Genomic DNA, 11,457 nt, shown 5'->3' with positions numbered 1-11,457 from the left:
TGGTCCCTTACTTTAGTGATCATATTCATGAATTTGAAAGTGTGCAACACAATTTCTAGGATATGTGGCTTTTAAACAGAATGGACGGCTTATTAATTTTCTAGATTAGTTTAATTACCAACAATTAGTCATCCCTAAATTCTAGAAAAAGGTCTCTTAAAGTCTGGAAACTCGTCGCAAATATAAAGACTTAAAGGTTTTAAATATTCTTTATTCTATAATCTTTTGCCTTTTACTTAAAAATATGTTCAACACAGACAAACTAGGCAGTTTCATTTTACACCACACGAATTATGATCACAATTCCTGTTTAGCAAGAACTATTAGGTTGGCCATCGAGTGGACTGCTTTGGGACTCGACCAGACAGGAAAGGCTTTAACTTTCCTATTAACACTGTCTAACTTTATAAACGTTATCTATGAGTCTCTGAAATATTGTGATATTTATGTTTCGTTCTGAAGATTTAGTAATATGGTATATTAGTTATTGGTTAGGTTTAGTGCATTTTTTTTTAATTTCTATAATTTTTGTAATATTGCGTTAAGCCCATTAATAAATAAATAAATTACTTAATAAATAAAATACAGTATTTCTAATATACGCATGCACCGCTGCTTCCCGCTAACGAGAACGTGAAAAATTCCTGGAACGGTAACAAGAAAGTTCTACGAGGCCGAATTTCAACTTTCTCGTTACCATTTCTTTCCAGAGCAAATGAAAATGATGCATTTCGAATGTGACAAAACCCACCACATGATTAATATAACATAAAGGATGTTCAGAGCCATAGGCTCCAATGTCCACCCTTGTAAATTTTCAATCTGAATCACAACATGCCAATAAAACGATAATGAAATGATGTTTGTAATTAAAATATGTTTCCCACTAATATCTCCCAGAGTAGTTGGAAAAATCTGTCTATTATAGAATTTGGTACTAAGGGCATTTAATATTAAGGGTGTTTTTAAATATATGGAATGAAATATTTTCCATATGGCTTCATATGTTTCTAGTATGTTTTTGGACAATGGAGTGTCATACTTTAAAACTCCCAGGACATATACTGGAAATTATTCTCCATGGGCCAAATATTTGATAGTCATTGCCAAACGTAGTTATGTTTTAACAGAAGAGGAGAAAAAAACATCTTCTCAGATAATACGAAAATCCCTATTATTGGCGTTGATTGAAAATCTACAAATAATTCTCATTTCCGTTTTCGTTCCCGGGCAATGGCCTTTATGTTCCAATATTAAGATTTCTTAGGAGTAATAAAATTCAACATTATTATACATTAACACTACCAATTTAATAAATACAATATTTGACAATGGGGTTCAAACCTTAACTACTAAATGTAAGCAACTTATTTTCTATAAAAGTAACTGCTTCTATATCCATATGGCCTACCTCCTAAGTAATTTGTCCGATCTCCTCCAATACCATCATATCCAGAAGAAAATCCTAAAAAAAATATTTTATAATTTATTTACCTTAATCCATATACAGGTTGGGGAATTGAACATTACGCATTATTCAAAATAATGGCTACACCGCTTCCTCCCGCCGATGACCGGCTGGCTCCGGTCGTCTGATAGGTATTTGCTGTTTTTATTTTTTAGAATATCAATAATATCGACAGCCTCAGTTTTCTGTGTGGCAGTTCAGCAGTACAATGAAGGGATTTGTTTTCAATTACATTTGAAAATAGACTGATTCGAAAACCTATTTTAAATGTGGTTTCGAATATTGAGACATCCTTTTCCCTTCAAAATTGTCATAAAGGCCACACTCAAGTGCAAGAAACTTCTATCGAAAGGGTCTAAGGGGAAAAACGAGTAGAAGGAGTAGTTTATGTACTTCCCTAGAAGTGGATTTAACACGATCAAGTAGAAGTGTTGGAGAGGAGCTACGGGCCATAAAACTGTTACCAGTATTTGGAAAAAATATAGATACAAATGTTCCGTTGTTTGATATTGGTCTCAGGAAAATGAGCACAATTTCAATTTCGTATCCATTGTATATCCTCAAAAATCGAATGTTTCGGATATTATAGAGCCATTTTTTAATATTGGTACTTTAAACGCCCAAAAATAACTTAAGTTGCTTCAAACAAAGCACCAAGATCTTCTTGCCATTTAAATCCTTTCTGATTTAGACCTGGGATGGCTTTGGAAGACAAAATAGCTTTTATGAGAGGTTAACTTATTCAATATTGTTTAGCCAAAGAAGGAGGCCTGTTTGTATCCTTATTTAAAGAATTGATTCTTAAGAATTTCCATTTTATTTTTCTAGAGTGTTTAAACTTTTCTAGTTTTATCAGAGCTTATATTTTTATTTTAATTACTATTAGAATAATGCTTTAATTATCAGATAGATAACGATTCTATGTGGTTCGAACCACAGATGTAAATAGCTCCGCAGCTATTTACATCTGCGTGCGGAGCTATTTACATCTGTGGGTTGAACACTAATGTATGTAAAGCCTGCATCAGAAAAATATTTTAGAAATGCCTTAATGCGTGCGTGCGCGTTGCCATGTTTCGCCTTTAAGCACCTTTTTATGCTTAATAATCGATTTCCCAACCTGTATACATTAAAACTTACAAGTAAATAGCTTAAAATAAATACCCAGGTAGCAAGTTAAACTCATGGCATAAAAATACTAAAATTATGTTACCTGTATTATAACAACGTTTTGACTAAAATGTTTTGCAATTCATTTCGAAATGGTGATGACGCCTAATGACATATTCGTCATCTTGATTCTTAGGCACTACAATGGCGTCTTCAAGACAAGACAACAAGATTTTTTGCTGCCTGGGTATTTCCGAGTACTAGCAAAACATACCAAAAATATGTAGATATAGAATTGGTAAAATTATGATGTTATATGAGTAACTTTAAAGTTAATTCCAATAGTAATGTATTTAGGCAAAATAAAGCTTTTAAAACATATATATACTTATTATTTAAATTTCAATATTGAAAGCAGGCCAAACATTGAACAAATACTTTCTTTTCATCAAGATTCCATGAAAGAAGGTAAAGTAGAGGAGTTAGCACTTAATTATTATTAATTTAAGTAGTCTAGAAATTAACGAAAATCTGTGACTCTCCTACATGCTGTCACCTGTAGAGCGCACTTAAACATTATGCTTTAGTGCTCCCTACATGCGATCACATACACATTTATTTTCGACAAATCTGGACCATAATGCTTTGCATAGGAAAATTCAAAATCTCCTCTAATAAACCCCTCCTAGTTCTACGAATGATTTATAACATAGTGCATGCATGAAACAATAAATATACATAAATGCATCATGCGTTTAAGTCCAATACAGATATACATTTTACCTGTAGAACTAGACTCATAATTATCATAGCTAGAAGTAGAACTTCTAATAAATTCAATTCTTCTATTACCTATCTCTACCACACCAGGTTCTTCTGAAACTGTTTCTAAAATATGTTTTCTACTTATAAGTATGTAATCTTTTGGAATATAGCTATACACAATTCACATACCTATTCTATTGTAGTATCCAGGCCTGTAACCGTTATCGTATCCTCCATACCTATTTCCATAGCTTCCATAGTTTCCATAACTATCATATCTATCGGGATAGTAAGAGCCAGTGCTATAGTAGCTGCCTCCTCCTATGGTGCTAAAATATAAACAAAAATGTATTTTGGATAAGCTCATACAAGCAGTAATTAGTTATTCCTATCCCTATAGAACTTACGATAATACAATTAGGTGATATAAATTTAATAACCACCTAATATGTTGAATTACCTGGGATATCCACCGCTATAATATGAAGGTCTGTTGTAGTAGCCGCCATAGCTCGACGAAGCAGTGCCATAAGATCCTCCATAGTCATATCTGTCATAGCCTCCTAACGTACCTCCTAAAAGACCGTAGCCTCCAGCATAGGCGCTAACTGTGAGGGTGGCCAAAAGTAGAAAAACCTGAAAAGGTTTTCAAAATTGAGTTTTTATACATTTCTCTTGTGTTTGTTGACTTGCCCTTATGGGGTATTTTTTATCATGATTTTAAGTGTTTCTTAACATAAAGTTGGCATAGAACTAGACAAGTTTGATAAATTTTGAAAAATATATTAATCGCGATTATTGTTCTTGTTACATCAGAAAATATTTTGCATATGTGTATTCTTCTATTACCTTATCACCTTAATAGTCCAAATTTAGTAATATTGAAGCAGTTGAGTAGATGTAAAGTCAACGATATTTAGGCCAAGTAGATTTTGCAAATCCAGGGAAAACACAATTTGCGATTCCCTTTCTCTTTATCAAAGCTTTGCCATTTTATTATACCTATAGAAGTTTTTTTTTTGGACGTCGCTGGTTAAAACCGATGAAAACATCTCAGGAAATCTCTCATCGACTAGACCATGCCAAACTAGTTTTTCCTTTTCTGATGGCCATCATTGGCGCTAATAACTGCTTAAACTATTCAAATATCTACATAATTTAAATAAGCTCCAACAATGTACAAATGTATTCCTCATTATACTGCTTTAATTTCATATTAATTATTGAACGAAGAGCTGCTATGAAAGCATCCATTGTTAAACTCAGAACTAATGGCAAATATAAAGTGTTTGTAACGAGTTAATAAGGCATGATATAAATACAGACATTAAAAATGGCCGATAATAAACCCCCTTGTGAAGAAAAAGCATAATTAACCCACCCCTTTTTTGGAAAAGAGTATTTTTTAAAAATTGTAGTTAAACAGGGTTCATTTTCCAATATCTTTGGCGTTTATTTTCCAACACCTTTTGCGTTAGAAACGTCAATACTTAAGAACGTTTTGTCAAAGAAAATACACCATAAGTTGTATTATAAATCGTTAAAATACTTTTACATTATACTGCATGTACTATAGACTGCATGCATATTCATATATCAAAATTAATGCAGACAAATTTTCGAGATAGAAAATCTTTCAGACAAATTGGCTAAAAACGATCAGTATAAACCACTTTACAATTCAAAGTCTCCTCGAACGCTGTAAACTTAAAGTATTATTGCGAAATAAAGCTAAAAATATTTTGAATGATTAGGATAATAGAGGATTTTTAAGAAAAGTTAAGCAGAATGCTTTAACAATATGCTCCACAGAAAAACTCGTAGACATTTTTTTTAATAATATTATAACCCTCAAACAATCAGCAGGAATGGAGAGCAAAGCTAATAAACAAAATCAAAAATCAAAAAAAAAATGAGATAAAAGGTTCATTTACACCAAGACAATGACAGTAAACAAAGAGCAGGAGAATTAAAACATTTAATATTACAGTTGAAATAAAGCAAAATATTAGAGAGCAAATTTTCTATTCTCTGTTTTGTTCTAATAATTAAGGGCATATGTTATTTATACTGTCCTTCGCACAATCTATTGTGCAAAAGAAATGTATTTAAAAGAACAATTAATTTTAATAAGGCTTTATCTTTATAAAATGTTGGATTAGGGTTCCACAAAAAATGTAAATAATAATGTTGTTGCCTCTTTTAAAACTTAAGTTGCTCACTTTGGATTTAAAAATATTAAAAAACACCCGAAAAACTACTCAACACCTACTTTTCTACAGTACACGAAATTAAGAAAAGTATGTATTTTATTTACTTACAAAATGCAAATACATTTTGGGCTTTTTACACACTACCAAAATCACACTTTTTAAAACTAAGACCTTATCCCAAACACGATTTTATATATATCAATATGTCTAACCTTGCATAGTGTATACATGGTTTCTCCCACTACCCGTGTGATTCGTAATGGTTTAATGGTTTATTTAAAATTAAAACAAACTTAACATGGAACAAATCCACCTGTAACTCTTAAAAGTTGCAAAAGCTTCACTTGGGTAAATATATATTTTTTTTCAGAACGGAAAACGCATGTAATGGCTTGTTTTTCCATGTATAATTTCGGCTGACTTATGTAATACTTTATATGGTGTATAACTTAAGACTTTTTTTCGGTAAACAGTATTAAACTTTACGTGCTGTTAATTACGTAAATATTGGAAATATTTTTCGTATGTCTCCAAAATATTCATATTGAATGACTAATGAATTATATCTTTATGTGGTCAGTCAATTTAATGTTAAACGCAATTTTCCCACGCAATTTTTGTAGAGTATATATATTTTCAATGACCTAATACACCAACACAATAGTACGAAAAATTATATCATAATATATTAACATTTTATTGGCATTTTCAATTTTAGGAGAGGTCCACCTTAAACGACCATGACCCAATTTTTTATTGAAAGAAAATTCAATTCATTGTCAAAAAATCCGTAACTAACATAAAATATCATATCTTTTTTTTTATAAAGAATTCTTATAACTGACACAAATATTATATAACATATCCTTTACCACTATTTTGCAATTTACTTTCTTCAGAGAATACCCACGTAAAGTTCGCAAATCTGAGATTTCAGTAATGCAGAAGCATGTATTCAAAACAGTTGTTTAATTAGTTTAATTTTATTTATTTTATCACTTTTAATTGAAAATGTGGCTTAAGGTTAGTAAAAAAAAATCTAACATAAGAGCTGAATTAATTTACATTTTTTTTGAAAATTTGCAGATCTTTTTAAGTATCTGTTTATTCTTACATATTGCGAAATGTTCAAATACTGAAAACAGTAAGTTTTTGGGAAATAGTTTTTATGAAGAGGAAAGAAGAAACGGGAAGCGAAAGAAAAGACCAGGATACTCAGGTAAGGTTAAGCTGTACGTGTTATAATAGCCGTTATTTATTTTTTAGTTTTTAAAGTTTTTTAGGATAATATTGAATGAATTTTGACAATTTTTTTATATCAATTAATTAATAAATATATTAAATTATTTAAATTAGCTTTAAACGTGGTTAGTACTAACGTTTGACGTCGACCTAGTATATAGCATTTTGTTTTTTTAGTAATTAAACAAATAATTACCATATTAAGTTTTTAAGGCCATGTGTAAACTAAATGAATGGTCTAATTTTAATAAAATTTCGGATTTTCAGGATACATCTAAGAAAATGTTGGCATCCTGAGTCTTAAAGTAACGTAGATGAGCTAATTCTAGAGCAAAACTACCATTTATACTATAAGATTTTTTTTATTTAGATTTATTTATAGATAAGTCAATTGTTGATAATTAAATATTTCAAATAGTCTTGGAGATAAAAAAATTAAAATTAAAAAACCCTTCTTATTTTCTTTCTCACGTTATGTAAATGTTGTTAGAGTTTTACACTCAAAATAAATTTATTAAGCCAGTCTGCTCCATTTACATAATCGGTAATTAAATAACTATTTAAGCTTAAATTATTTTAAAAAAAATGGTCGACGCAAAGCGAAACGTCATATAATCAATGAGTCACTATTATGTAGAGCAATACATATTGCCATAAATATGTACCTTATTTTGCTCTATGACGTCACAAAAAAAAGGTTTTTTTGAATTTTATGTTTTGGTTTTCTTCAGAAATATTTCAAATATTTAAACGATATTTCGAAAAACAATAAGTCACGCAAATTTTTCATAATTTAATCGACCTTGTAACTTTAATTTACGGCTTCCGAGATCCAACTGGTCACCCTCAAATTTGAAACGCCGTGTACGCTTTGTACAGGGCGTCGAATTTGCAAAAAAGATAATGTTTCCTTGAAGCCGAAGCCTTATTAAGGATCTTAAAATTGTTAATTGTTTTAAAATATATGGAAATTACCCCGGCTTAAGTTATGACGCTGCTCCAAGTTGATTTTAAATTAATTCTGACTTGCTTTTAAAATAATATTTTTCAAAATATTAAAAAATTAGTGGAAGCAACCTACTTACTATTAAAGCATTTAATCTAATACCATAGAATCCTAAATAAAATGGCGGAGTTATAAATTTCCTGATTTCTTAAAATGCCGCCGCTATTTTGTCTGTCTTGACGCAATATCACGGCATACAATCCTATCTGCGATTGTGAAAATATACAAAAGCTAATTTCAATTTATTAAAAATTCATTAAAAAATTACTTTAGTTTTAGTTTCGAATTTTTCCAAGAACAAGATATTTATGACATTTAATTGTAAAAAAAATATTTACATTTTACAGCTACAAATTATATCAGTACTTAAATAAATGAATTGAAAATATTGAAACAAATTACAATATATTCGACTGTTAAGCTTGATTTAATAGGAATTGCAACTTATTTGTAGGCAATGGGGGTAACTCTCCATGTAATTTTGGAGGTGGCTATAGCAGACCAAGAAGTGAAGAATTAGGCAGAACCTTTTTCGACTTACAATATTTCAATTTTGAACAAAACTACCACTACAATATTAACTGCGGAGGAGGCGGCAACTATCCCGCGCATACTCCTTCCCAAATTAATAAGCCTATATCGGATAACTTAAGTCAAATTGGGCATAAACCATTAGGAGGGCATCATAAGCCGATTCTCCATAAGCCAGGTGGTCATGAAAATGGGTTTGAAGGGATAATCGGTGGAAATGGAGGTCATAAACCAGGAGGATTAGGCTCCTTTGGAGGTGGAGGGGGACATAAGCCCCACAAGCCATTGGGCGGAGGAATTTTTAATAGACCTGGAGGTATTTTCGGAGGAAATAATGACAATGAAGGCATGTTAACATGAGCTAATGCGCTATATATGTCAGACTATATTATATTTTAGGTGCTAGTACTGCTCCGTATAATGGCCCTTTTGCGGGGATTTTTCCTTCACCACCACAGGTGGCCAACGGGTTTTCTCAAGGCATTCAAACTTTCATAGGGACAATCCCAGCTATTGGTCAAAGCTTTCAGTCTATATTGCCAAATTTCAATGATTTTCAGTTTTCACAGCGACCACAATTATTTAATCCTGCTGGTAATACTACACTGTAACTTTATGCTTCTCAATAAATATACTTTAATTTTACAGGTAGTTCAAATAAGCCTTTTAATAATTATAATCGCCCACAAGGAGGAACAAGTCCTCCATATGTCTCAACCACAATTCCAACAACTACCATTGATCCAGGGGATATAATTTATTCAGACCAAATTAAACCGGTACATGAAGATTATGATCCTATTACGGATCCATACTTTAAAGGTATATAAAATTGGGTAACAGAGTTTATAATTCATATTGATTCCTTTTAGATCGAAGGCCTCCAAATAACCGTTACTATGGAAGGCAACAAGACGTAGGGACTTTCCGAAGTAGAAGCTCTGATATACGACATTTTCGATTTGCCTCATAGTTTATTCATGTGTAATAATTTATTAAAATAATTTTTTAAATTAATTTTTAAGTTATACTATTAAACGCTTTGTAATTAATACTATAGTTTCTCAAAGAACTCATAAACCTACGTAGAGTAGCCCCAGTATGTCTGACCCGGTGATATTGAAATGACCTCAGAGTTTCTTAAATCTGTATAAATTATATATCCAAAAAATTAAAATATTCCTGGTCTTCTTAGAGAATCAGGCATTTAGGGATCACATAAGTTTTGGTATTATTATTTCAGATTTATGGTATCAAATTACGTACAAAAGGAATTTAACTCTATTTACAGCAGGGGGAAAAAGGAAGGGTCGCTGATACTCATCCCAAAAGACAACTAAAAGCAAAATTATAAATCTAAGCAAATTTTAATTAACATCCAAATTGATAAAGAAAATAATAATAATAATCGTCTCAGCATACAAACCACCAAGAGAAACACTAACAAAAGAACACTCAAAAAGCTTTTTTTGCAACAAAACAACTCAATAATAATCGCAGGAGAGCTAAACTCCAAAAACACTCTTTAAGGCTGTAAAAGAACAAATGCGACAGGGAAAATAATGAATTCAAATAATTCAAATCCTATTTCGAAACTTTAACCGACATTATTGATATTGGCCTTATCAAAAATATAAATTTCCATATTCCCATTAAAAATCTAGAAGATCTCGCAGAATCAGACCACACTCCACTCCAATTCTATGCAATATAGCACACAAACATAAATATTCCAATAAATAATTTAACAAAAACCATCACAAATCATAGACATTCTAAAATCCCAATCTCCTATTTCCGATCTCCAGAACCAAGCATATTTAGTTACAGCAGCAAAGAAGTTAACAACAAACGTCAAAAATGCATATGAAGCAGCATCTAAACAAATAACGCTGATACACGCAAACCAAGAAGCCCAGCAGAAATCAAAAAAAGGAACTACTTCAAAAAACAATACTTACTCACACTAAATCCCCAACTTAAGAAAAAAGCAGCAGACCTAAATAGGAAGCAATCAATGTAGGAATACGGAATTTTTATAATAATAAAAAGGAAAAATACTTAAGCTAAACACATCACCACGCGATGATATAGATCATAAAATAAAAATAGAAAGAAAAGTAGACAAATCAAAAACCACCCATTAGACCCTTAACAAACAACAAAACTTCAAATTATAAAAGGTCTAAAAAACAAAAAGCTCCAGGAATAGATAAATTACACAACTCGATAATAAAAAAATTACCGGATAACACTGTAATAGACATGAAACATATCTATAATCAATCATTAAAACTTTCCATTTTACCGAATTCCCTGGAAACAGGCAAAAATAATAGTACTACCCAAACCCGGAAAAGTTTTCCTACAGAACTGGACACTACTACCAATACTTGGGAAAATACAAGAGAAAATAATCCTTTCCAGAATCTCACCTCAGCACCCCCGAAGGAGGTTCCACACAACAACTGTGTAGATTCCAACAAAGCCCCATAGACACCCTAAACCGAACCCAAAGGACCTTAGACATTAAAAGGACTCTAGACATTAAAAGGAAGATCGACAGAGTATAGCACAACGGATTTTTTTTCAAACTTTCCCATAAGGCTAATAAAACTAATTCAAAATGTCCTGAATTCTCATGAGCTTCGTATTGCTGCCATTTTGAATTATTGCAAAGTTTTCTAACCCATATTACAAGAGTAATAAATAAACGGTTGTCTCGTCCTCCTTATCCTTAACTCTGCTTATTAGCCATGTAAAATTTGATGCAAGGTTCAAATCAACCCAAATAGTTAATCTTCGGTCGATTGATATTCCTAAAGGGATCTAGATTAACGAGCACGAGTCGGACCAAAAGAAATCGCTATTTTTACGAATATCCAGCAAAAGCCAAAAATCTTCACTCGCATGAATATATCTTTGAAAGAGACCACGAGAGCGAGAGAGAAAGTGAAAATCGCTTCCTTTTCTAAGTTGCACATGCGTACCGACGAAAATTGTTATTAATATGGGAAAGCCAAATTATAAAATAAAATAAAATGTTTTATAGTAACCGAGCCCCTTCTTTATTAAATATTTTTCTGAATTCAATTTTTTACCTACTCCGAGTGAAGAATTCT

The 11,457-nt window shown here is 31.5% G+C and overlaps 2 protein-coding genes across 4 annotated transcripts; one reads left to right on the top strand and one right to left on the bottom strand.

Annotated features, from left to right (window-relative positions):
* Positions 1 to 1,285: 1,285 nt before the first annotated feature.
* Positions 1,286 to 5,920, bottom strand: LOC126740360 (heterogeneous nuclear ribonucleoprotein A3-like). 3 transcript variants are annotated; one of them, XM_050446338.1, is made up of 5 exons: positions 5,769 to 5,920; positions 3,804 to 3,979; positions 3,533 to 3,672; positions 3,362 to 3,466; positions 1,286 to 1,465 (listed from the first exon to the last, which is right to left on the bottom strand). In XM_050446338.1, exons 1-5 carry the CDS (start codon positions 5,784 to 5,786, stop codon positions 1,368 to 1,370), a joined length of 537 nt encoding a protein of 178 aa, XP_050302295.1. In that variant the 5' UTR covers positions 5,787 to 5,920; the 3' UTR covers positions 1,286 to 1,367. The 3 variants fall into 3 exon arrangements, with proteins under 3 accessions (XP_050302295.1, XP_050302296.1, XP_050302297.1); XM_050446339.1 differs by having other exon boundaries at positions 5,665 to 5,797; XM_050446340.1 differs by lacking the exon at positions 3,362 to 3,466 and having other exon boundaries at positions 5,769 to 5,919.
* Positions 5,921 to 6,443: 523 nt separating this feature from the next.
* On the top strand, positions 6,444 to 9,387 carry LOC126740465 (uncharacterized). The gene is made up of 6 exons (XM_050446497.1): positions 6,444 to 6,579; positions 6,643 to 6,775; positions 8,259 to 8,681; positions 8,735 to 8,929; positions 8,984 to 9,157; positions 9,208 to 9,387. Exons 1-6 carry the CDS (start codon positions 6,568 to 6,570, stop codon positions 9,306 to 9,308), a joined length of 1,038 nt encoding a protein of 345 aa, XP_050302454.1. The 5' UTR covers positions 6,444 to 6,567; the 3' UTR covers positions 9,309 to 9,387.
* Positions 9,388 to 11,457: the final 2,070 nt, after the last annotated feature.

Source organism: Anthonomus grandis, chromosome 9 (genome assembly GCF_022605725.1).
Source record: "Anthonomus grandis grandis chromosome 9, icAntGran1.3, whole genome shotgun sequence".
Taxonomy (NCBI): Eukaryota; Metazoa; Arthropoda; class Insecta; order Coleoptera; family Curculionidae; genus Anthonomus; species Anthonomus grandis.
The sequence above is the reverse complement of the archived record's forward strand: the minus strand, read 5'-3'. Positions and strand labels throughout refer to the sequence as shown.